The sequence below is a fragment of the Lutra lutra genome, chromosome 14, assembly GCF_902655055.1.
Source record: "Lutra lutra chromosome 14, mLutLut1.2, whole genome shotgun sequence".
NCBI lineage: Eukaryota > Metazoa > Chordata > Mammalia > Carnivora > Mustelidae > Lutra > Lutra lutra.
In genome coordinates this window covers 69,909,971-69,937,556 of record NC_062291.1, presented here as the reverse complement: position 1 = coordinate 69,937,556, position 27,586 = coordinate 69,909,971, and the positions used below count along the sequence as shown (strand labels likewise).

General features: G+C 34.5%; 1 protein-coding gene across 3 annotated transcripts in view; it reads right to left on the bottom strand.

Annotated features, from left to right (window-relative positions):
* SHOC2 (SHOC2 leucine rich repeat scaffold protein) overlaps positions 1-27,586 on the bottom strand; it is a 93,283-nt gene that overhangs the window by 12,523 nt on the left and 53,174 nt on the right. For all 3 annotated transcript variants that reach the window (XM_047703504.1, XM_047703505.1, XM_047703506.1), the window contains exons 3-4: positions 14,464-14,601; positions 3,092-3,222 (exon numbers count right to left, since the gene is read on the bottom strand). In XM_047703504.1, the coding sequence (XP_047559460.1) occupies positions 3,092-3,222; positions 14,464-14,601 (269 nt within the window). The remainder of the gene's footprint in view (positions 1-3,091; positions 3,223-14,463; positions 14,602-27,586) is intronic.

The window sequence follows — 27,586 nt, the reverse complement described above, 5'->3', positions numbered from 1 at the left end:
AGACATTTTAAAGAGATAAAATACATAAATAGCTTTACAATCTCTAGCATATAATAAGTGCTTAAATTTTAAGTCCCTTCTCTAAATTTAAAGAAAAGAAGAAATACTAGAGTAACTGGAAAAGCAGGAAGGAGACTGAGAGTGAGCTAGATCTTGAAGGATGAAAAAAAAATTTAAATATTCGGAGAAGTAGTAGAAACATTCTGGATTGAAGTAAAGACCCAATCAGAGAGGAAACAAGCTGTGTGAGGTATGTATGTGTGTATATTTTAAATAACGTTCAAATATCAGCTGTATAGCAGGAGGAAACTGAAGACTTAGTACTTGAGGTGTCAGCCGATTCGTAGGACCAACTGAAAGAATGAAATAACTATGTAATTGAAGGTATAATTATATGGTGAACTGAAACTTGTTCTTTATGCTGAATGTTAAGAAGCTTTCAACATTTGTCTACTGATGTACACAGATAAAAGGAAAAGCTCAGGTAAGACTGCTGAGAACACTTTGCATGGCAGTCAATTCTGGAAAAATGCCTACATCCTACTTTACTGAAAGTACATGAAATTCTGAGTCTCATGGTAAAAAAATTTTTTTTTTATTCATACATGTAGCTAACTTTACTGACATTCTTTGAAAAAAACTGCAGAAATCTGAAAAGAGGCAACAACAAGGCAACTCTCCAACCTTTCACTCTTAGGGCATATAATGAAGCTATGAAGTTGCTTATCAATTCCTTAAAGTCAGACACATCTGGATCCCCATCCTAGGTCTTCCACTTACCAGTTACGTGGCCTTTGGTGAATTAGACAATCAGTATATTTCTTATAGTACTCTCAGAAAAATAAGATACAAATCTGGCTAAAAACATAACTTATCTTAAGTCTTATTACCCTTCCTATTTGATAATACCCCAATAATTAATACAATTATAGTGAAGATTCAAATGGGATAATCCACGTAGAATCCCTAGCCTTACACCTTGAGCATATGTACTTAAATTTAATAAATTCCTTTTCCTTCTATGTGTCTACATTAAAACTAGTCCATTTTCAGAGAGTTGTCAAAAAACCAAAAAACGATATGGTCATTTTGCCAGCTCTGATTTCAGCAGTGAAGCCCAACTGAAAACCACTTTCCTGATTGTGCACGCCTCACCCAGCTTGAATGTCTAGTTAAGTGCTGTCTAATGGATTTTGTTGTTTTCTTTATTGTGCTTATTATAAATGCAGATAATTACATATTTGCATTAGGAATATGCTGTTTCCAAAGCACATAGACGCCTTTTAAATAAGACTTAATCCTTTCCCAGATTTGGACAGGACCAATCAAGGGCTTCCCCCATAGCTTCTCCATCTGAAAAGAGGCCACTTTAAATACATGCATGTGGGAATGAAAACGCATACACATTGTGCACACACACACACACACAGACACTTCTTCCACAGCCAGACTGAAGGGAGCGGTCTTCTTCATAATTCTTTTACTAAAAATAAATCTTGACTAATTTTAGTCACAAAATATTATATATGAGACTAATTATAATTAGCACAATGTCTGTATCCTAAGAGGTACCCAATAACTATTAGTTTTCCTTCACTGATAATCAGATATAAAAATAAATTTTAAATTTTCTCACTTCTTGAAATTTAATATACACCCAGTCTTTATGTTCAGCCTGACATCGTAAAAGCAGTCAATTTTACTTAAACTCACAAATCACATCTAAAAAAATCGCAGTAAGGTCTAATTATTGTGCTAATTACTGTTAGAAAAGGAGGTGACTTTAAACAATAGAACCCCGCCCATCTTTACCATTCTAAATTACCACTAGCGAAGAAAGACAAAAATCCAGACAGTCTAGTTGTCAGGGCTATCTCTACAATCTGTGGATTCTATCCTTAATCCCGTTTAAACTGCAGGTGAGATACTGTCACAGCAGTTTTAGTGAACTGGTCCATCTTAGCAAATACAATCCTGAAAAACTGATTTTTGTATTCTGATCAAAGGTTTTCTAAAAACCCAAACACCCAGAATAAGAGAAGCAAAATTAATAGGTACTTTTTTCTGTATCCCTATAGAAACAAATTAATCATATACATTTATTTTATAAACTGCTACAAGCCTATAGCTTTATATACTCAAACTGTTCTTTATAAATCATATCTAAAAACATTTGCCCAATGTACCTTTACTTTTTTTTCCTTTTAATATCTTTATTAACATATAATGTATTATTAGCCCCAGGGGTACAGGTCTGTGAATCGCCAAGCACCTTTATTTTTAATTCACACACACACACACACACACACACACAGAAAAACTAGAAATAGAGTCACTTATAGAAAGCAGTTTTAACTATTAGGAAAAAAGACGTTTTGCAAAGCTCAATCAGTAAGCCACAAGTCCATTCTTTTGTTAGAATAATACAGTAAGACATAATGCTTCAATAACCGTAAGCAAACATACAAGTTGTGGGTATGCTAAAATAATAATATGCAGCAAAAGAATAAAATAAAAGAGTACTGCATTCTGCCCAAAATAAGCAAAAATATTTTTTCATAGAACAAAACCCAAATTAAAAATAATGTGCTAAGAAGTAACAAATTTTGGTGACTGGTATATGCTAAATAAGTTTTAATATTATTGTATAAACAGGGTAATAATCTGGATCATGGAAGTATTACAGCTAATATTAACATGATTAATAAACAGTGTGTTCTATATAGCTTATTCTTTTCGTGAACCATATTTTCTACAGCACTTTTTAAATAACCGAATTGGGTGGGGTAAGTTGAGTTTTAAAACCAACCATACAACTTTTCCTTAATAGCTGCTACTGTCAGTTCCAAAATGATGTGAGAAAGATTTACATGATGATTACAATGGGAATGTAGCAAACTGATTTCTTACTCTGGTTTCTCCCTTCTATATAGAAAAAAGAAAAAATTAGTATGTTCCTATAATCATACCTATTTTTTCTTCTCTGGAGTATTTATTTTAGTGGTAGCTAAATGTCTGTAGCATACTCATTATTTAGACAATCTCAATAATCAAGTTATCCACCCAGCTGTAAAGATTTACCACCTCTCACCTCTGGTAGAGCAGAAATGTTATTGTTCTCTAAATTTAGCTCTTCAAGGGCACTGCATTTTGCCAGTGATCTGGGTATTGCTGACAGTCTGTTGTATCTCAGACCAAGACGACTTAAACTGGACAGGTTTCCTGTGAATAAAAAAAAGGAATTTTTTTTAATCTGATAAACTTGTTAATTTCCTTTCTGACTTCAAATTACAACAGCTGGTATCATGTTTCAATGTCACATGTAGTGTGGCCAGCCTCTAGTTTTAAATTAAACAATATTACCAGCGTTAAAGAATTACAGATGGAGATGCTTGTGTCACACTTAACTTTTGGAGACAAATACTGTGATGTCTTTTAACTTTCATCATCTTTTTTTTTCTTTTTTTAAAGATTTTATTTATTTATTGAATACAGAGAGAGAGAGAGATCACAAGTAGGCAGAGAGGCAGGCAGAGAGAGAGGGGGAAGCAGGCTCCCCGCTGAGCAGACAGCCGGACCTGAGCCACCCAGGCCCCCCAACTTTCACCATCTTTCTGAAGTTTGCTCATTTATTTTTGCTTTGATCATTTTTCAAAAAGTTGCTGAATAACTTTCTTTCTTAGATGTAACACCACTATAATACTTACAGAAAATATTTATTAGCTTATAGCATAAATTAAGACTTGAAACCCTAGGAAGGCAGTCACTATGCCTCATAATCCTATCTAGTTATCATTCATCTGCATCTTTCCCTCTTGCTGAAGAAATCAGTGATTCAAGTTATAAGAAATCATTATATCAAGCTAATTTTTACTCTTTATATCTTCAAGGCAAAAATTCGTCATTGATAATGAAAATATTCTGATAATTAAATACCATAAGTATAGCCAGCTATAATGCAGAAAAACTTAGCAAACATTTCAATTTCTGTAGGAATTGTAATTGGAATTATTCCAGAGGTATACTATTTTAATTTACATTACTTTCTTATAATAGTGTCTGGAAACTGGGCCAAGAGTTTGCTGGTTCTGTTTAAGTAAGACTCCATTAGGCAGGCAGAAAACTGAATTTAAAGGCAACAATAAAAAACTATCTCTTAGCAAAGACAAGTTAATTTTGTGTTTAAAATGCTTTCTAAACTGCAGCACCAGGGTGACTCAGTCAGTTAAGCGGCTGCCTTTGGCTCAGGTCATGATCCCAGGGTCCTGGGATCGAGTCCCACATCGGGCTCCCTCCTCAGTGGAGAGTCTGGTTCTCCCTCTTCCTCTGCCTGCCGCTCTGCCTACTTGCGCTCGCTTGCTCTGTCAAATAAATAAAATCTTAAAGAAAAGAAAAAAAAAATGCTTTCTTAATTAATGAAGGATGTTTCACTAAATCTTTCTAATGATATTCTGGTAAGATACGTCAATTTCGGAGTGGGGAAAAACAAGCTGAGGATTAGATGACTTTCCAAAGCCCCAAAGAATTTAGAGATTAGAAGTAAGGGCAAGAACATTGTTATCATTGCACTATGACACTGAATATGATACAAATGTTTCTTAAAAGTTGGGTCTGCAGAAAATAAAATAATCTGCTTTGTGGTGGAGTATAATTATATTCATATTTGTAGTGGCAAAAAAAAAAACAGGGACAACCCATTTATTCAAGGATATATGAAGAATTCTTTAAACTGGAGACACCACAGTGTCAAGAGACAAAGAATTCTGCGTTATCTATGTGACTCGGGGCAAGTTACTTAACTGAATCTATTTCCTCATCCATAAAGTGGGGATACCAAATACTTGATAGGGTTGTCTAAGGGTTAAATACAACATGTGTAAGATATGTAGCACAATGACTGGTACATACATTCAAAACATGACTTTATTCTGTAGTATGTGTCTGTACTCTACTATATTTTATACCTATAAAATTATGTTACAAAAAATTTTAAGATGTGAAAGACTATGATGTTAAGTGAAAAAAGATAAGAAAAATTATGCATTTTGTATGATCTCAACAATGTAAAAAAAAAACAAGTAGAAAAGAATGGAAAGAAAACATTCAAACTAAGTTATCTCTGCATGGTAGAATTATGGAAGATTAATTTTTTTTCTGTGAACTTGTCTTTTTCCTAATTTTCTACAGCTTTGCCATTTAAAAACATTTTGATAAAGAAAAAGTCTGTAATTATGAAGTCATTTTAATTTAAAAGACTGCAATATCTTTATACCATTCTCTTTTTGAATGAATATTTCACATCATGGAGACGTTGTATACTAACGTAGAGGTAAGAACATTCAGACATTTTACATTGTGAGGTTTATCTTCTCCATAAAGTGTAGATACGAGCTAGATTATGAAAAAACAGAGCATAGTGGTTTGAATTCTTAAACAAGCACCCTGATTTTAAAAAGAGATGAAAAAACACCTAAGAAGCACCTTATAATAAGAGCCATCTGAGAATAATAAGCACAGACTCTAGCGTAAGATAATGTGAAGAGACTTATCAAAGCCACCACCTAGTTAGTGGAAAACTAGGATCAAACTCAGCTGGGTCCTTGCAACAAGTAATCATTCTTCAAGATCTTCATGGACTGTGCTCCAGTTAGCTTGCTGCCTCTTCACACAGAAGCATATGTTCACTCTTACTCCCAGGCTATCTGTCCATACTACTGTGCTGATGGAAAGCATTTTTACTCCATACTGAGTCCAACACACTTGTTCGAGAAGCCTTCCCTGGCCATTCTATCAAGATCTCATGGATCTCCCTATAAATCGGACTCATGACTGCATATTGTTTTCACGATAAAATGGCATCTAATTATACTTGTTTTTATGTTGTCAGTCATTTCATGGATTAGTAACCTTCCCCCAACAGGCTGAAAACTCTGTAAGTAAGAAACCTTATATATTTCCATCTCCCCAGAGAATGTTTCAGTGCTAAGCCCACAGCAGGCATTCATTCGTATTTTCTTAATTAACTGCAGAAGCTAAAGCATTTTCACTATTTATTTTTCTCTCCATTAGGAACAAAATGTTTAATCTTAAAACTGTATGAGGTGCTTTTCTTTGACCCATTCTCATTTTAAAATAGGGAGGGAAGGAAGAAATCAGTATTTTATCATTTGCCTATCCCATGCCCACTATAGCTACAACAAGGCCGGTAATGGTGGACATTTTCCTACAAGCAGTGATAATATCTGATTTTAAAGAACTTCAAAAATCTTATGGTAAAATTTTAATTTGCTGTATGAAGTTGGAAGACAGAAAAGGCAGTCAACCTTAGTGGGGAAAAAAAAACAACAACGGAAGACAGACCATCCCTTTCTTTCCTTCACACCACTGCTTCCCCTATGGAAGAAGCCTGATTCAATGTAAAATGGCTGAAGCATTTACCAAGGAGTCACTGCAATCTGCCAGTTGAAGAGTAGCACAAAGACCCCATATTTTTGCTCGAACTGACATCTCTCATTCAGTCACTGTTTAGAGCAGAGCAGTACACAAATACAGTAGTTTAAACATGATTTATTCTCATTAAAACCTAAAAGCTTTCTCTAATAACAAAGATGAGTATAACAAATTCTAAATACTTATCAACTCAAAAGCCCAATAGAACCAGATTCCCGAAATTTCTCTTCGAAAAGCAAAATAACTCTTGAACTTCTCACTTTTAAAATCAGAATAGGTTTCTAGAATTTAAAAATTACATGAAAATGATGTAGTGAAACCGCCACATGACTTTATCTAGTACTAAAATTAGTGGTTACTTAAACAAAAATAGTACCTCCATCTTTCCTAAACTTTTTCTTTCTTTTTCTCCCCCCCCAACCTTTTTTTTTGGTGTGGTAGAAATTGAACTTTAAAAAATGCAACCTAAGAGAATATGCTATTCTGATGAGAAACTCACGTGTGCAAAGCTCTTATCACTTTACTGAGAGCACGGCACATTAAGTCATCCACATTTTGCCAAAATCCATGACTCTCAACAAAATAAAAGAGGTGAAAAAAAATTAAGGATAAAATACCCAAATTCTCTTGTGCAAGGAAAAAAGCTGGACATCAGAAGTGTGACATTTTCTTTCAGTGATTGGTTTTATCATAAACTAAACTGCAACCTAGAAATCAAGCCATGGCTTGCTTTAATGTTGAGCTATGTGACTAAGAAAGAAAATCAACATTGCTGAGCTTCTGTGTATAAATGTAGGCTGATCACTGCCACTCACTGGCATTTAGCTTTTAAGTGCTTAACTTTGACTGTAAGTTGTTCTGTGCTCTGCTCTGACAGCTTGCTTTCTTATGCTGTCAGATTTTTAAATTACAGCAACATCAAATGGCTATGAATTAAAATTAGATGCTTTCAATTTCAGCAAATATAATCAGCATCTTTAGGTTAATTCAGTATAACTTGAGTGAAACTCAACTCAAATGATCTTAATTTTATTTTAACAAAGCAGCAAAAAAAAAAAAAAAAAAAAAATCAACAGAACAGGCACACAGCTCTAACAATGAAAATAATGTCAACGGTATTTTTTTTTTCCAGAAACACTGAACCAAAAAACTGAAAGCAAACTGAAAAGCAAGCAATATAAAAATTCTTAAATGTCAAAAACCCAAAAGAATGCCACCATTAAAAAGAAAACTAGTAAAGTTGTTATATGAATCTGAACTGTAATTACCTAAAACCTAATTACTTAAACTTTACTTGTTGATATAACCATAATTACTGTATCATTTCTTCAGAGCCCAGTGCAACAAAAGACCTCTGTGAATTGTTCTGTGCTCCAGCCTTGAAGGCAAGTTCTTGTTGCAGATTTCTCTCTCTATCTCATTTGAGAAGAAATAGAAAACCAAAGTTTTTCCTACTTGAGACCTCTAACCTCCCCCCCTCCCACCTATAGTTTCATAAAATCACTACAGATCACAGGAGATTTAATATCCAAGTTCATAGTTTGAAACAAAATGACTGCTGTTATGAAGTTTAATATTTTTCTTTCGTTCATAAGGGACTCTTGAATTAGAAAATATTTACATGAAAGAGAATATACATTTTATTCAACAGGGTAGACTAACGGTTAAGTCAGAGAAACTATAAATATGTTTTGAAGTACTCTCTCACTTAACTACAACCAGCTGTCCCCTCCTTACTTCCTTCTGCCACTTCTCCACATCCTGTGAGCTGTCAGTGATCCTAGCACTGCTCAGCCTGGATGTAAATGGCAGTGAGTACTGCGCCAAGGAGTGAGAAACTACTCTAGGAGTGTTTGTGTTAAATAAAGAAAGGGGTAAAAACATCTCGGTTTACTTATAAGAAAAAGAAAAGGCAAGGAAATAAAGTGATTTTTGGAAAACTTGATTATCAGGTGACAGTTAAAAGATCTCATTTCAATTGTGAGTTTACAGCAACTTTCTTTAAGTCCAGGAAAAGGCGAGTAGGGCAGCTGCTGCAGGACTTACATCAACTGTGCAGGATAGATGTGGATTTTTTTTAAAGTTACACTTTTCAAGAAGTAGAACAGGAAAAGACAGGAAAAATATCAGGAAAATTATATTCTAATAAAGTTTACCACTAAATGTTTTGGGTGAATTTCTCTTCTCTGATAAATGAGAGGGAGAATCTCAAAGGTCAATCAATTAAGACATGTTTTATAACAGACTAAGACCCAAATGTTTGAATTTCTCACCAAATCTCAACCTTCTGCTATACAATCAAAATACTGGGGATGAGAGAGAGATGGAAAAGGCAAAAGAATTTTTAATATACATGGTATATAATAAATGACAATATAAAAAATTTCAATAAATATTACTCACTGCTATTATTTGGATTAACAGCTATAAATACTCCATTTGCTGACAACTATCCAAAGCATGTAAAAATATTTACAATTTTCTTATTGTTAATGTTTCAGTCCTTATTGATTTCCAATACATATTTGTAATCTGATCATGCAGAATGTTCTAGAAGCCAGGCATTTATGTTATTCTGAGATAACACCTTAACCACAACAGATTAATAATGAAGCTAAATGCTTTCATATTAAGAAACATACTTAAAATACAGTAATTCTGGCAGGAAAGATATATAAAATTAAGAAAGCCAGGAGAAAGAAGTATACATGGAAAAGTGATCCTTTGTCAGAGGAAGTGAATCCAAAAGACTGTGACCCCAGTCCTCGAAAATGGAAGATCTTTATCACCCACAACCACCACCTATGTTTCTCTGTTTGCCAGGGCTATTCATTTTTGCACTCTAATTTCATCCCCGTTCCATTATTATTTGACACAACACAAATACAGACACATGCATAAAACATTAAACAAAATACTGCTGGACTATTTGAAAGAAAGAACAGCGCTGACTAATAACGATGCCCTGTATATATTTGATCAGCTGAAAGAGTACAGAAAATTATGTGGGTATTTAGGAGAAAGAGTCCTGAGCAGAGAGACCAAGAGGAATAAAGGCCCTGAGGCTAGAACTTGACTGATACATTTAAGGAGCAATAAAGTGTTCAGCATCAATCATATCCTAAGAAATACACAGTGACTAAGCATTGGTGACAGGGATAAGAATATTAACTTTATCACATTTCAAGCATCTTTAATTTTGGTTCCGTCTGATTTGTAGTAAACAAACTTTATTTTTCTTTCCAAAACTTCTGCTCAGCAGGGAGCCTGCTTCTCTTCCTCTCTCTCTCTATCTGCCTCTCTGCCTACTCGTGATCTCTGTCAAATAAATAAATGAAATCTTTTTAAAAAAATGATGTTTCTATAAAAAAAGATTATGCATTATTCTTTTCCCTTTACTGTTGCAACTAGTTGGTTATTCAAAATAAGCAAACTTACAGACATATCTTGCAATGTAAGAACATACAACAGAAGCTAAGTGTATCTATGTAATTCAAGAAAACTATAAAAAGTATATAAACTATATAAAACTATCAAAATTGAACCTATATTTTGATTGGCTCAGAGTATCCCAGGGAATAGGACTCTGGAAAATCAACACTGAGAAACATAATGGAGTTCTTAAATTTCAGAAATAAAGGAAAGTACTCTGGGTGGCCAGGCAAAAAGATTAAGTCACAATGGGAAAAAATTGGACTGGCTTCATACTTTTGTACATTCAATGCCAGAAGATAGTACAACCATGTCTTAGTTTTACTAAGATGCTTAAGGAAACAAAGCTGGACCCAATGATTTTTATATCCATCCAAACTGTTCAAGTATAAAGGTTACAAACATTCTATAACTAGGGAACTATTTATTTATGAACCATTTCTGAGAAAACTCCTGTAAGACTGACTTGAGCCTACCCAGAGATGACTGGGGCAACTATGACAACGCAGGACTGTTGATGAACATTAAGAAGAAAAACTACAGATCAGGATAACAAGATATACCATAAATGTTACATGTCCCAAAAAGTGTCATCTGACAAAAATTAGGAGGGGAAAAAAAGACAAAAAAGGACAGGTAGTAGAATAAATGCACTGGTTGCCTCACCTATGTCACTCTACTCAACAAAAGAAAAGTAAATTAGAAAGTATTCTGAACAGAAGAAAAACACAATAGATCAGGATTGGTGAAATGCTACTAAAGCAGTACATAAGGGGAAATTTATAGCACTAAATGCACACATGAGATAAAATCTTCAATGTAAGAACATACAACACAAACTATATTGATATGTCATTCAAGAAAACTCATGAAAAAACAAAAAAACAAAAAATTCACATCAATGACCTCTAAACTTCCACCATAAGAAACTAAAAAATAAAACTCAAAACACATAAAGGGAAAAAATAAAGGTCAAAGTGGAAATCAGTGAAATAAAAGTCAGAGAAACAATACAGAAAAATCAGTAAAATTTAGAGATAATCAATTAAATTGACACAATTCTAATCAAACAGTTAAAAAAAAAAAAATCTAAGTTACTGATACCAGGAATGAGAGAAGCTGACATTACAACAGATTCTATAGACATCAAAATAATAAGGGAATATTATAAACAATTTTATGCCTATTAAATGTGACAAATGAAATGGACCCATTCCTTAAAAAACATAAATGATTAAGTTTGCTCAAGAATAAAGTGGGGGGGGAGGCGCCTGGGTGGCTCAGTGGGTTAAAGCCTCTGCCTTCAGCTTGGGTCATGATCCCAGGGTCCTGGGATCGAGCCCCACATTGGTCTCTCTGCTCAGCGGGGAGCCTGCTTCCCTCTCTCTCTCCGCCTGCCTCTCTGCCTAGTTGTGATCTCTCTGTCAAATAAATGAATAGATTCTTTAAAAAAAAAAAAAAAAAGAATAAAATGAGGGTCGGGGCTCCTGGGTAGCTCAGTCGTTAAGCGTCTGCCTTCAGTTCATGATCCCAGGGTGCTGGGATAGAACCCCAGATCGGGCTCCCTGCGCGAGGGGAGGCCTGCTTTTCCCTCACCCATTCCCCCTGCTTGTGTTCCCCTCTCTCGCTGTATCTCTCTCTGTCAAATAAATAAATAAAATCTTTAAAAAAAAAAAAAAAGAAAGAAAGAAAGAAAAGAAAAAGAATAAAGTGAGGGGCACCTGGGTGGCACAGTTGGTTAAGCCTCTGACTCTTGGTTTCAGCTCAGGTCGTGATCTAAGGGTTGTGGTGGAGTCTCATGCAAGGCTCCGCGCTAAGTGCAGAGTCTGCTTAAGACTCTCTCTCTCTCCCTCCCGCTCTCTCTTTCTCTGCCCCTCCTCCCTCTCTCTAAAATAAATCTTTAAAAAATAAAAAAGTGACAATCTAAACAGCTCTGTATCTATTAAAGAAATTGAAAATTTTTTAAAGATTTATTTATTTATTTTAGAGAGAGAGCGCAGGGGAAGGAGCAGAGAACCCTTAAGCAGACTCCGCACCAACACAGGGTTCGATCCCAGGACCATGAGAGATCATGACTAGCGGCAAAATCCAGTCCGCCGCCCAACAGGCGCCCCAAAATTGAAAATGTTTTTTTAAAAGCGTACCTATAAAGAAAAACCCTGGCCCCACTGACTTCACTGATAAATCTTACCACATATTAAAGGAAGAAATAATGCCAAATTTATACAAATTGTTTCCCCAAACTGAAGAGTACGAATCACGTTCCTACTTACTATATGTGGCCAGCATTACCCAGAAACTGAAACTAGACAAAGAACAGGTTTTATAACATTATATGTCACTATATGGTACATCCAAAGCAATTAAGTAAATCTAATTTTTAAAACTTCTACCAGAATGTATCTTTTTCATTATGTCTTCTTGAACATCAATCACATTATCTGGGTTTTTTGTCAAGTTCAGGGAAAGACTGTAGAATTATATTTTATTTTGTTTCTTCATTATATTACCTCTATTATCGTTCTAGAACTTCTAGTCCTTTCTCTCATGACTCCTCATCACTTACTTTGTATCCTTCTATTTTTTTGTTCTAGATTCTAATGGACTTCTTACACTTACCCTACACATTTCTATTTTGGTCTTTGGATATGTTCATTCTATTACACAGTATTTCCCATTAAATTAAACTTTATATGGCAAAGGTATTTCTAAGGAATGTATTATTTCCTTTTTTTTGCACCAGTCTGATCATGTTTTATAAATGCAATAAATATCTTTTCTATGCTTTTTTTCTTCTAGGTTCACTTTTCTTTGTTCATCCTGGCCATTTCAATAGATTTTAAGATAGAAAAGCAAAGGGGCGCCTGGCTGGCTCAGTCCTTAAGTGTCTGCCTTCTGCTCAGGTCATGATCCCAGGGTCCTGGGATTGAGCCCCGTATCAGGCTCCCTACTCAGCAGGAAGCCGGCTTCTCCCTCTCCCACTCCCCCTGCTTGTGTTCCCTCTCTCGCTCTCTCTCTCCGTCAAATAAATAAATAAAATCTTTTTAAAAAAAAAGAAAAGCAAGAAATAATTGTGTGCAGTCTTTACTGATCCAGAAATCAGATTTTTTTATTTATATAGGAAATCTGGTAAAATTCTTAAGAATATAGTAGAATAATTCACTGTAAGTTGTACACCATCTTGCCTTTCAGAAATAAATCTAATGCAGGTAACTAGATAACTAGAATACTTAGTCTGTTGCTACTACAAACAGTAATGTGATATAAAGAATTCGGGGCCAAGAATCAGGAAGATATAGGTTCTAATGGATAGCTATTATATCCTAAAGAAGTCTCAGATTAGTTGTCCTGCCACCTAGAACAGTTTATTGTAACATATTAAAAAACTCCTTAATAATTGCTTCTGTTTCAAGTAATGATAGACTAGCTAATTCAGATAAACCCTCCCACCAAAAAAAGTTAAATATACTTCCAAAACAAAAATCAGAGAGCTAACAAGATAATGACTAATTACCAGGCCAGATACCAGCTGGAAACCCAAGAAATAAGCAAATAATGGAGAAAATTTTGTCCTAAGAGTGCTTCTCTAACTGGAAGACACAGCTGATAAGGCATGTTTTTCTGCCTAGAGTCAAAATCTACAACCAGCCAAGGGTGGGAAGTCTAGAAATCAGTACCAACTGGGATACTACAGGGTTCTCTCCCCAGCAATAAGGGTAAACCAGAGGTAAAATAGTCCTCCAATCAGTCTACAGATTACCTGGGAATGACCTGGGGGACCAGAAAAATTTCAAACCTTAGGATACAGATGGATTCAAGTGGTCACTTAGGTACCTGACAGAAACAAACAAAAATCCTTCTGGAGAAAGATATCACCGTTATAGGCCTCTTATGATATAATAACAGAACCTCATAAATGTTCATTACTGCAATTACAAAAATTAAGTCCAGGTGTAATTTTCCTAAATAAACATTACAGTATCCTATAACACAACAGTAACTAAAAAGGTGTCCAAACTTTTAAAAATTTGCTTTACTGTTTGTATAAATTTATGGACATTTAGAAAAATAAAACTGTGTAAATACAGAACATTTCATAGCAAGGACACTTCAACTTTTTGAGTCTGGCTAAGTCTTTGAAACACATTTTGTACTTCAAGGCATCTCTTCTCTTAGCCCCTTCAACAGTGGAAATGAACAAGCTTTAAGTTACACTGCCCTTGTTTTAAAGACTAAACAGCAGTGGTTTTATTTTTTCAGTATGTTTGCTTTAGCAAAGAAGAGACCACACCCTATATAATAGCACGGAACATTCTGAAATAAGCAAAAACAAAAATGCACCCATTCTGCAATTTCAACAGCTTTAATAAAATATATACTCAATATTCAATATTCCAAATTCTATCTTCTTTATAATCTGATCAAATTCATTTCCTAAAACCTAGTTAGAAATGGAAATAAAAAGTCTTGCTATTTTGACAATAGTGAATTTTAATCCTTTAACTTTTATTATAGAAATGCACCAAAAATAGTCTTTCTAATGTTCAGGTAGCTATAAATGACTATCAATATAATCCATACCTATAGTATCTGGGAGGTCTAGCAGTTCATTGTGCTGCAAGTCAAGGTTGGTTATCTGTGTGCAGTTTCCAATCTCCTTTGGGAGGTGTTCAAGTTGATTGTGAGCTACATCCAGCGTAATGAGGTTACATAATTCACCTGTAAAATTGGCCAACATAAAAATTTAACAAGAATTATTAAAGAATACATTAATACTGAAGGAAAGAAAAAAAAAACTCTTCATTTCTATATCATAATTATACCTTTATGGAAAATGTAAAAATCAAACACAAGCTCTGAAACTTATTAGAAAAGGACATCTTAAAATATTGAATCATTATGTTGTACGCCTAGAACTAATGTAATCTGTCAATTATACCTCAATAAAAAAAGAAGAAAATGACATCTGATAAAGTTAAAAATATAAATAACCGCCAACTAATATTACACATGTAGTTTTAAATAACCAATCAACCACATTTATGTTTGTATATTCCATACTTTAAGTAGCGCTCACTAATTTTTTTTAACCAAATTCAACACAGTAATATATTAGATTCATCTTGAATTCGACGGTCACCTTCTACCTCAAAATATATATATAAAATCTCAAATAGGCATATGTTCTGTTATATAAATATACAAAGTGAGATTATAAGTCAAAAACTGCTTCTAGATTTTAATAGTACTCCACAAGGATAGAAAATAAGGTATATTTCTCCACATTCTAGTTGAAAGGGCTGTACTGGCAATTTAGATTATTCTTAGTGTTATTCTGCAACATTCTTTCTTGCAGAATTCTTTATTCGAAAGTACTATTCAAAAACTAATTTGTATAAAAAAATTAAAAAAAAAAAAAAAACTAATTTGTAACAGCTACATTGGTTCTCTCATGACTTCCCTTTTTTCCCAAAGGCATTAGTTAATAAGTTAATAAGTTAATAAGATAAGCAAATAAAGCGCATGAAACTGAAAAAACAATGCGTCTAGGGCACATCATTAAGCCGTATTACTATAAACACAGGTAACAAAGAGAAAACAGGTAAACTGAATTTCATCAAAATTAAAAACATACGTGCATCAAAGGACACTATCAAAAGAATGAAAAGGCAACCGACAGAAGGGAGAAAATATTTGCAAAAAGGATTAATATCCAAAATAAAAGATCTCTTACAATTCAGCAAGTCCCCAATTTATAAATGGTTAAAGAACTTCAATAGACATTTCTCCAAAAAATATACAAATGGCCAATAAATACATGAAAAGATGCTCGACGTCACTAATCATTAGAATAATCAAATCAAAACCACAATGAGACACCACTTCACACCCACTAGAATGGCTATAATCAGAAAAAACAGAAAATAACAAATGTTGGCAAGGAGGTGGAGAAACTGGACCCTTGTGCTTTACCACCCAGGTTTTCAGGGTGAAGACAGAAGAAAAATCCTTTCCTGTTTTTCCCTAGGCATTGCATATTCCAACTGCAGAAAATCAAAGGCAAAGACAAAATTTTGGAAGAAGTTAGAGGATAAAAGCACCTTACTTTTGGAGAAACAAGGATAAAAACCATATATTCAGACTTCTCTTCAGAAAAGCATGTAAGCAAACAGAGAATGCAATGAAATATTTAAAGTCTTGAAAGAAAAAAAAAAAACAAACCCAACCAACCTAAAGTCTGTATCCATTGAAATTATCCTTCCAAGTAAAAGAAAAATAGACTTTCTCAGACAAACAAAAATTGAGGGAGTTTGTCACCAGCAGACCTGTCTTACAAGAATACTAAAAGAAGTTCTTCAAAAAGAAGGAAAATGATATAGGTTAGAAACTTGGATCTATATAAAAGAAGAGCATTGGAGAAGTAATAAAGGTAAAATATTTTCTCACTTTTTTTTTTTTTAAGGCTTATTTTTGCTAGAGAGAGAGCAGAGAGTGAGCACACTTGGGGGAGGAAGGAGCAGAGGAAGAAGCAGACTCTCCTTTGAGCAGGAAGCCCAATGTGGGACTTGATCCCAGGACCCCAGCTGGGATTACGACCTGAGCTAAAGGCAGATGCTTAACGACTGAGCTACACAGGTGCCCCAAATATTTTCTTACTTTTAATTGATCTAACAGATATTGGTTTGTTCAAAGTATTAGTAGCAACAATATATTAGATGATTACAGATTAAGGATCAATGAAATGAATGACAGCAATGTTATAAGGGACAAGAGGGAGGAACTGGGAATATTGTTTTAAGGTAACCGCATTACCCCTATGAAGTGGTACAGCATTATGTGAAAGCAGACTTATAATCAGCTATAAATGCATACTGTAAATACCAGGATGACCACATACATACAAATAAAATTAAAAGAAGTATAAGCAATATGTTAAGAGAGAAAATGAATAAAATGTTCAATTAAAACCAGATAAGGCTGGGGCGCCTGGGTGGCTCAGTGGTTAAAGTCTCTGCCTTCGGTTCAGGCATGATCTCAGGGTCCTGGGATCCAGCCCGTGTCATGCAGCCCCGCGTCATCCGGCTTCCTGCTCCGCAGCGAGCCTGCTCCTCCCCCTTCACCGCCTGCCTCATCTGCCTACTTGTGATCTTTGTCTGTCAAATAAATAAATAAAATCTTTAGGAAAAAATAAAACCAGATAAGGCAAAAAAAATGATGAACGACAAAAATAAGTTCAGCTAATAATAATAGTTACAAATATAACTGATATTTATCCAACTCATCAGTAAACACTGTAAATGTAAATAATCTAAATGCACCAAATAAAAACCAAGAGACTGTCAGAGAGGATAAAAGAAGAAAGACTCAACTGCATGTTGTTTTCAAAAACTCACTTTAAATTACATAATGGTAAATCGAACAATTCTCCAAAACATAACAATCATTAAAGTTTGTATACCTATTTATCTCTGTATCTAGTACAGTGCTTAGTACATAGCATCATGTTAACTTAAAGAATAAAAGAAGACAAACTGAGGAAGATAAAATTTGGATTCTAATACTCTTAAAGCCAGAGGTAATAAAATACTTTTTTAAAATTTGCCATCATCTTTTCTAATAAATATTTGAAATTTAGTACCTATGAAAATAACTTCTACTATTCTAAAGAAGATACACAAGCCCAAAAGTGTACAGAGTTGAGGCAAGTAAATAAAACAAACTGGAAGAAGACTATGACTAACTTTACCCATTTGGAACAGCTAGGATTCAACTCAGATCCATTACCACTATATTGCAGGACTTTCAACTTCAGTACCATGACATTTTGGACTGGGTAATTCTTTGCTATATGAGGCTGTCTGGGGCATAAGCAGCACCCCCAGCCTTTACTCATTAGATGCCAATAGCACCTCCCAAATAATAACAATCAAAACTGTCTCTAGACATTAACAAATGTCCTCTGTCACAACACTGCAAAAATTGCTCTCAGTTGAGAATCACTGCTACATTGGAGTAAGAAAGTTCAATACCGTCCAATCCTCACATTTTTCAAACGAAGCTGGAAATCTAGATCTTCAAATAAAATCTTCAAATGCTAAAATGCTAACAACTAATTCTTAGGTTAAAACAGAACAAAACACTGTGTTACTGAACATGTTTGTGGGCTTTTTTTCAGTATTCAGGATGCCAGTTTGACATCTCTGAACATAAAAACAAATTAGTTACTAACATTTTAGGACAGAAATTTGCATATGACTACCTAATATTAAAACTAAGAAGTGTTTTTAAAAAGCAAAATATAATCATCGAGACCCAATTAAAGTTAAACTTTTTTGATGTGTGTAAGTCACCACCTGGCAACTGGATTATTTTAAACATATATTCTCTCCAGAAAGTTATCCTCCAGCAATACAACTCTCTGCAAAGTCAGGATATCATGGTAATAGTGACACATTAGGAATAGCATCACCTAATAACACTAATACTTCTTTCTCACAATTTAGTAATCCCTAAATATTCTCAAAGTGCTTAAAACTCAGGAAATGTGATTTAATTTTTTTAAACAGCACAGAAAAAAATAACATGATTTTAAAATCTAGTCTGTTAGTCCCTGAAATACAGTACACTCAAAATGAAATTACCTATATTATTGGGAGTAAAATCTCAAAGTTATTTTAGGCTTTTCCCAACATCTACATATAAATTTTAGGAACCACGAAGAACATTTTCAGAATAGATTTTGTTCAGTCCAAAGAAAAAGTCTAAGAAACTTCAGGGAAGTTTATAATTTATACATAGTTCCCATAAAAATCTAAAATATTTTCAAAACTAATCCAAAACTTTGTATTTAATGCAATTAACAAAACATTTTTAATGTTGGTGGAGGGATGTGTTTAAGATCTCTTTTCTTTGGAGTTAACACTCGTAACTGCCCAAGCTCCTCTTGTCCATAGTCAAATAATTAGAAACATTTGAAAATTGTGAATATATGACAAATTCTGTATTAGACATTGTGTCAAGATAAGAGCCTACATTATAATTTGTAAGTAATTCAAATATTAAATATATAAGCAGTTCATGAAATACTTATACACAACTTGTTATTTCTATACTCTGTCCAGCTACATAGTACTTTTAAACATGTTTCACCACATAGGATTCAAATATGATAAAAACAAAACAAAACAATATGTAAATCCATCCCAAATGGTTCTCAAAGATAATAACTAAGGTTTAAAAGTGACTTGCCTCTGAATGGGTTTAAGAGTGGTTTTTATTTCCTACTTTATTCATTTGTATTTTGTGATTTTTCTTCATTTTGTACATTTTTTTATTCAAAGAGAAAAAAGGGAGATTCAAAGAGGTAAACACTAGCAGTCTCTCCTACACTGTTCACAGAAGAGCATTTTCTGACCCATAACAGAAGTTCCCCATCTATGGAGCAGATATATCTTTTAGTGAAAACAAATGCATCATGCTATCATACTGTTAACATCAGCCATTAATATTACGCATCTTATGACTCATATTCCACACTCATTAAGCAATCTTTTGATTTTAAATTTGACTTCCCACACATTTGCCTACAGAGAGAACATGGACTTCATTCATTTATCCACTCTACAAATGCTTATGAAACACTTACTAGACACTATCCCAGAGGATGAGGATACAGTAATAGAAGAAAAAAAAAAGATAAAATGCCTGCCTCCATAGAACTTATATTTTAATAAGGAAAAAACAAATTAACAAGTAATCAAGCGAGGAAGTATTAAGAGCTATCAAAGAAAATAAAGCAAGATAAAAATAAAAGAATGTGATGGGGAAAGAGAGTGAAGGTGTTGGTAATAAGTAAAAGGGAAAGAAATGCTGATGAAGTGCCATTTGCAAACAGACCTGTGCTTCAGGATTCTCTCTCCCTCTGACCCGTCCCCTGCTCCTACATGCTCCCGCACTCTCACACTCCTGCGTGTTTCTCATTCATTCTCTCTCTGGAATAAATGAAAGGAAAGAAAGAGAGAGAGAGAGAAAGAAAGAGAGAGAGAAAAAGAAAAGAAAAGAAAATGGACCCAAATAATGGGAGAGGGAAGAAACAATGAGAATTCTCGGGGAAGAATGTTCCAGGCTGAGTGAAGAACAAGCACAAAGGCTATGAGGCTATAGAGTTCAAAATGCAACAGAAGGTCAATGTGGCTAGAATCATGATTAAGGAATCAGGTGGTAGGAGATAAAGTAGCCCTGGATCAGATCCACTGATCTGATCTGTAGGCTAAGATAAAGAGTTCAGCTTTGACTAAGAAATGAGTGGTAATCGTAGTAAGAGTGTTTATTATTGTTTTTATAGTTTTATAGTTTATAGTTTCAGGTTTACAGAAAAACTACACAGAAAGTACAGAGAGTTCCCATAGATCCTTTCCCCTGCACAGAGTTTCCCCTATTAACATCTTCCATGAAGTGGTACATTGTTACAGTTGATAAATCAATATTGATACATTAATATTATTAACTGAAAGTTCTTATTTTATATTAGCATTCACTCTTTGTGTTGCCCAATTCTAGGGGCCTTGATAAATATATAATATGGTGTACCCATCATTACAGGTATCATATAGAATAGTTTAAATAGGGGCACCTGCGTGACTCAGTCAGTTAAGCATCCAACTCTGGTTTCAGCTCAGGTCATGATCTCATGGCTGGGGGATCTAGCCCCACATTGAGCTTTGTGCTCAGTCAGAGCCTGCTTCAGATTTTCTCACCCTCTCCCTCACTCTTTCCCTCAAATAAATAAATAAAATCTTAAAAAAAAAAAAAAAAAAAACCTAGCCTAAAAATCCTGTGTTCCATCTACACACTCACCCCTCTTTCCCTCTCCCAGAGCCCCTAGCAACCACTGATCTTTTACTTTTGCCTAAGCCAGAATGTTAATATATAGCTGGAATCACATAAGATGTAGACTTTTTCAGATTGGCTTCTTTCATTCAAAAATATGCACTTAAGGTTCCTCTATGTCTTTTAGTAGCTTGATAGTTCATTTATCACTGAACAATATTCCATTGTATGGTTTTACCACAGTTTGTTTACCCATTCATTTACTGAATGATATCTTGGCTGCTTTTAATTTTTAACAATTATGAATAAAACTGCTAAAAACATTTTGTGTTGTTTTTTGTATGGACATGTTCTCAACTCATTTGGGTAAATAACTAGGAGCATGACTGATGGACTGTAATAGTAAGACTATGTTTAGCTTTGAAAGAATTTGCCAACTGTCTTCCAAGTGTCTATACCATTGTGCATTCTCACCAGTGACAAGTAAGAGTTTGCATCTACATTTGGTGTTGTCAGTGTTTTGGATTTTAGCCATTCTAATAGGATGTAGTGATGGTGGTGGTATTTTGAAAGAATCTTACAGGATATAAGGGAGACTTATGGAAAAGCAATAATAATGTGATAATGTTTTCCCTCAAAAAATAAACTCTATCCTGGAAAATTAAGATCTACATAAAAACATATACAAGTAGAATGCTGTAAACATAAAGTAGGAAGTATATAGGGGCACCTGGGTGGCTCGTCAGTTAAGCATCTGACTCTTGATCTCAGCTCAAGGCTTAATCTCAGAGTCATGAGTTTGTGGAATTTACTTAGAAAAAAAATTTTAAAAGTAGGCGGTATAAACACATACACAAAGTGATGGATAGGGAGCACCTGGCTGGCTGTCACTGGAGCATGCAAGTCTTGATTTCAAGATTGTGGGTTCAAGCCCCACATTGGATATAGAGATTACTTAAAAATAAAAATCTTAAAAAAAAAAAAAAAGGGGGGGTGGGCAAATAGAGAAGGAAGATTCTGGCTGGGTGGATTAGGAAAAGCTAGATTTAAAAAGATGGTCAGAAACAAAGACAAGAAGATGGAAGGAAAGAAAGGAAGGAAGGGAGGGAGGAAGGAAGAGAGAGAGAAAGAAAGAAGGAAGAAGGAGAAGAAATAACAATAAGAGGTAATCAGGGAGGCAAGAAAATCATAGACTCCAATTCTTTTGTTAGGGATATATTCAACAGAAATGAGTCCATATATTTACCAAGAGACTTATATTACAGTAACATAGTAGCACTATTTGTATTAGCTCCAAATTACAAAGTACCAAACAACAGAATGGATAAATAAATAGTGGCATACTCACACAATGAGATATTATGCAATAACAAGAATAAAACTATCTCTAACTACATACACCAATTATGATGAATAATGCCAAGAGGAGAATTCAAACACAAAAACATATACAGATTAAGGATCCATTTATATAAAAACAAAGAAAATTAACTGTTAGTAGAAGTCCGTATACTAAGTTTACTCTTCATGGGAATAGTGACTGATAGACGGATCTCATGGGTGGTCTTACTGTTCTATTTTTTTAATTTGGATACTGATACCATACAGTTTGCAAACAGTCTTCAGTTGTACATTTATGATGTATCAATAAAAAGATTAAAAAAAAAAAGCCTCTGGCCCAAGCACCTGCTTTGGACATGCCTTAAACTAAACCATGGCATAAAACCAGAAAAAGCCATTCCTTAAATTTGTGTTAGATGGATTATCTTCAACATATCTTAGTAAAATGTTGTTTTTTTTCCTCTGTGGAAATTCTCTAAAGTCTAAATTAATTCCACTTTGAAAAACTTATTCTCTTTTTGCCTTGTCTTTAGAGGAGGCAAAGGTTGCACACTATACCCAAGACTTTTTAAGCATGGTGTTACCCTATATCCAGACAATGAAGCAAACTGGACATATTCCTTCTCAAAGGTGACAACACTGTCTAGACTCTTGTTGGAATTCTTCCTGCTATTTCTCTGAGCAATATAGCCTCCCAGGTTACTCTAATATATTAAACCCATTTTCATTTTGTAATACAGGAAGTGTTACACATGCAAAAAGAAGTGGGACACAGGATGCCTGATATCTAGAAGTCAGATAGTTGAGATATAAAACATTATAATGTTCATCAAACAACAGAAGAGTGATTTTAGGAAGAGAAAAAAAATGTTCCCCTTCTGGAGACTGCAAGTTATTAAAATGCATTTAAGTACCAAATTCCTAAGGAATATTTGGAACTTTTTTAAGTTTCCACTTTTTCCACATCTTATTTTAGAAAGATCTTTGACTTTTAGTAATTGTTAAAAATATTTTATATGTGGCTTTGTTCAGAGTAGCTTAACAAATACTTGATTAAATAAGTTACAAACTAAATGTGTGGGGTTTAACCAGGAACAAAGAAACATTACTATACAAACATCTGGATACACTATTGTCCCTAAAACGTAACAGAAAATAAATTACTGCTCTAAAAGCATTAATTCAATCAGTCTGAAAAAAATTCCTATGTTTATGTTCTCTTTACCAGGCACAATACTAGGCCCTGAAGATACAAAAAGACTACAAGACACTGAATACCTGTTCCCATGAAACTTAAAATTAGTAAGAGACAACACGTGATTTGATGGAAGCCAGAGAGGGCTCTGCTTATGAAATTTTACCATTAAGAAGCCATTCTTTAAAGATATTCAAGGCCTTTCATTATCAAAGTTCTTTATCTTTAGGGTGACCATCTCATTCACTTCATCACTCAACAAAAATTTACTGTGTATCTACTAGAAATTAAGCAGTGAACAAAATAAAGTCTATTCTCAAGGAGCTTACTTACATTCTAGTATGCGCCAAAGGAAGCATCAGAAAATAAGGAAAGTGCTCTAATTGTTAATAACACTGAAAATGTTAAGGCTGTAAACAAAAGTAAAGCAAGGAAAGACAGCTGGAAATAAGAGTGTCTGGAGCAGCAAGGAGGAACTATGTGCATATATGAACTGAAACACAGGACATGTTAGAGGGAGAAAGGAAAAGAAAACACATTTGGAATCCCAGATACCAAACTAAGGAATATGGACCTTTTTGATCAGGTAATAAGGTACAATTTAAAGTTTCTGAACAAGCAGAACATTATTCTAAAAGTCTATTTTCTCACAGATTTGAAGGAATGGATTGGAGAAGGCAGAATTAGGAAGCACAGTCTATTAGGAAGCTATTGCAATTAGCCTGAATAATACAATATGAGGGCCTACAGTGAATAATCACAAGCAGTTGAATGAACAGGCCCCTACACAAGCAACTAAGAGACATGGAAATAGCAATAGGGATGTAGTAAATTATATACAACAAAGCGGTTTTGTTTCTTTCACAGGTGGTTGTGGACCTACATTCTGTAAAACACAAAATTGCATTCTTGGATGTTCCAGCAATGTCACATTGTTGATACAAGATTCTAAATGCTTGCTTTTGATTTATTGTTAACTTGTGACAAACTGGTGACAAAAAAAAAAACTGGTCGGCCAGCAACCTGTCTGGTGATTAGGCCACATTTGACCCGATCTAGAATACGAAAAAAAAATCCTAATTCCAAGATCTTGAACCTGAGTTGACAGAGAAAATAATGACGTAATTAAAACAGAGAAACAGAACCCAAAAGGAAGAGAAGTGTTTGGTAAGGAGTTATATTTTGATCATGCTGTATTTAAGATATCAGTGAGACATACAGGTAAAAATTTTTGGTTAATTGGGAAAAAAATAAACAGGTAAGAAAATATTGTCATCATAGAACATTTTTGTCCCAAGAGAGTTGGGGTTAAGATCTAAAGAGTCAAATATTGGTCTTCTGACTAATGGTAATAATGGAGTACTAGATAAATTATTTTATTTTTAAATTTTATTTATTTATTTGAGAGTGAGAGAGAGAGAGCATAAGGTAGGGGAGGGTAAGAAGAAGAAGCAGACTACCCACTGAGTAGGGAGCCCAATGTGGGACTCAATCCTGGGACTCCAGGATCATGACCTGAGCCAAAGGCAGTTGCTTAACTGACTGAGCCACCAAGGCACCCTGGATAAATTATTTTAATAACACTATACAAAAGCATGCAGAGAGATTCAAAGCAGAAACTAGAACAAATTCAACTCCTGCAAAAAGGGAACTATGCTAAGCAGACTTTTAAGATGGCCCCAATAACCCTATCTCATGTATAACTATATACACTGCATAATTAACCCTCCCCTGAGTGTGCACTGAACTCAGTGACATGTTTCTAAGGAAGAGAATATAAGAACAGTGAGGAGATGTCACATCTGTGATTAGGTTACAAAAGACTATGCTCTTATCTTGCTACCACTCTCTCTACTGCCTTCTCAGCTTGCATTCTTTGATAAAGCAAGCTGCCATGCTAGAGAGATCCATGTGGCAAAGAACTGAGGGCAGTTTCCAGCCAACAGCCAGCAAGAAGCTGAAGTCCTTAGTTCAACACCCTGCAAGCAAATGAATCCTAAAAACAACCACATGGGCTCAGATGTGGAGCCTTTACCAGACATGACTTCAAGATGGCACCCCAGCCCTGGCTACCACCTTGAGTAAAAGATCTTGGGAAGAAACCCTGAATCAGATGATCCAGCTAAGTTGTGCCTGATTCTAAACAAAGACAGTAGTAAATGAGTGATTTTTAAGAGCTATGCTTCAGAGTAATTTCTTATGAACAGTAGATAACTTACATAAAAAATTACACTGGCTATGATCCACATTTGTTAAGGCTTTTACCATGAAGTTACTCACAAATCTGGCAGCAGAAAATAAATCTCAAGTAGAAAGTTAGAGTCCAACTGACCTGAGAAGCCAGAGGGCAAGGTCTAGGATCTATGACAATGGCTGAAATTCAAGGTTGCATATCCTGGAAAGACTGGAGTACCAAAACTTGCATACACATACCACTCAAATTTTTGACTGACTCCAAAAGTACACTCATGAGAGAGAAGACTGCAAGGAGCCCAGGGGAAAAACAACAGCTAGAAGCTAAAAGAGCCAAGCACAGATTTTGACAACTGCCATCTATAGTGGATAAGTTTTTGGAATTTCAGTCCTGCCAAGTTAGAAGGGTCAGAAAACAGTATCTCAAAAGAGCCATATTATAAAAATAAAGACCATATATCAAGACTAAATCTCAAAAAACTACAATATCTCAAATTAAAATTTCATGTGCACGGCATTAACAATAGATTTAGACACTGAAAAAGAAATTATATATAGCAATTAAAAAAGCAATAGGAAATAATCTAAAACACACATAAAAAATGAATACAGCATCAATAACCTGAAAGGTAACATAAAGAGATACAATATACAGGTAGTTAGAAATCCACAGAATAAAAAAACAAAGGTGCCAAAATCAAGAAAATTTCAAGAAATAATGGCTTAAATCTTTCCAGCTTTGATGAAAACCATAAACCCAGAGATCCAAGAAGCTCATAAACTCCAAGCAGCTGGAAACCAGGGACAAAGAAAAATATTTTGTAAATATACAGAGAAAAATAAAACACAGAAACAAAGATAAGAATAATAGCATAACTGTTGCCCAAAGCTAGGCAAGCCAGAAAAAAAAAAAACAAAGAAAACCAAATAAAACCCAGAGACACAGGAGAGAGAAGTTTAAAATACAGGAAAAAGGAAAAAAAGAAAAGGAAAACTGTCAAACTAGAATTCTATACTAAGAAAAATAGCTTTCAAAAATAAAATCAAAAGGCTTTGAGACAAACAAAAGCCTGGAGAATTCATTATGAGCATACACACACTACAATATATATAAAGGAAATTCTTCGGAAAAAAAGAAAACAGAAATTCAGATCTACATATAAAGGACGTTAAGTACTAGAAATGGTAAATTCATGGGTAACTATGAAAGAGGTTTTTTGTTTTGTTTTACATTTTGTAATATCTTTAAAAGATAATAAAGAAGGATGACGGCATGGCAAAAGGCACAGGAACCAACCTAAGAGTCCACAATAACCAAAGGTGGAACTGGGCAATAAAATAATAAGAATCACACTGAATTGGAACCCAAAGAATAGAATAAATGAGTCCAGACTGATATAAATCAAGTAATGGAACAAATATATATATGAGGGAGAGAAAGGACAGCTCCTCCCTATAGAAGAATATTACATAATGCAAAAGAAATGAGAGAAATTTTTTAAAAATCACCATTAGAATACAGTACTAATTATTTCAGGGAAGATCAAGATCCATCAGTGAATGCTAAAATCAGGGAGCAAAAGATTAAGGAAAAACAAGATACTGGCATAAACTAAAACCAGCATTCCTTAGGGTAATGATTAAGAAGAAAAAATTAGGGGTGCCTGGGTGGCTCAGTGGGTTAAAGCCTCTGCCTTCAGCTCAGGTCATGGTCTCAGGGTCCTGGGATCGAGCCCCGCGTCAGGCTCTCTGCTCAGAGGGGAGTCTGCTTCCCTCTCTCTGCCTACATCTCTGCCTACTTGTAATCTCTGTCTGTCAAATAAATAAAATCTTAAAAAAATAAAATTTTTTAAAAAAGAAGAAAAATTTAACTTTAAAGTAGAGCAGCACAGCAAAAATCACATAACCAAGGTCAAAATCACCAGCAATGAGACATATCAACATCATGTATCTCTTGATGTGATTCAGTGGGGAAAGCACCATAATCACCTCAGTGGCATTCTTGCCAAACACATAATCTCAAACTAGTTATGAGAAAATATAAACAAAAAATGAGTGATCTATTGCATAATACCTGAGCAGAACTCTTCACAAGTATCAGTATCAGGAAAGAAAAGGAAAGACTTTCAAAAATCTTTCTACAGG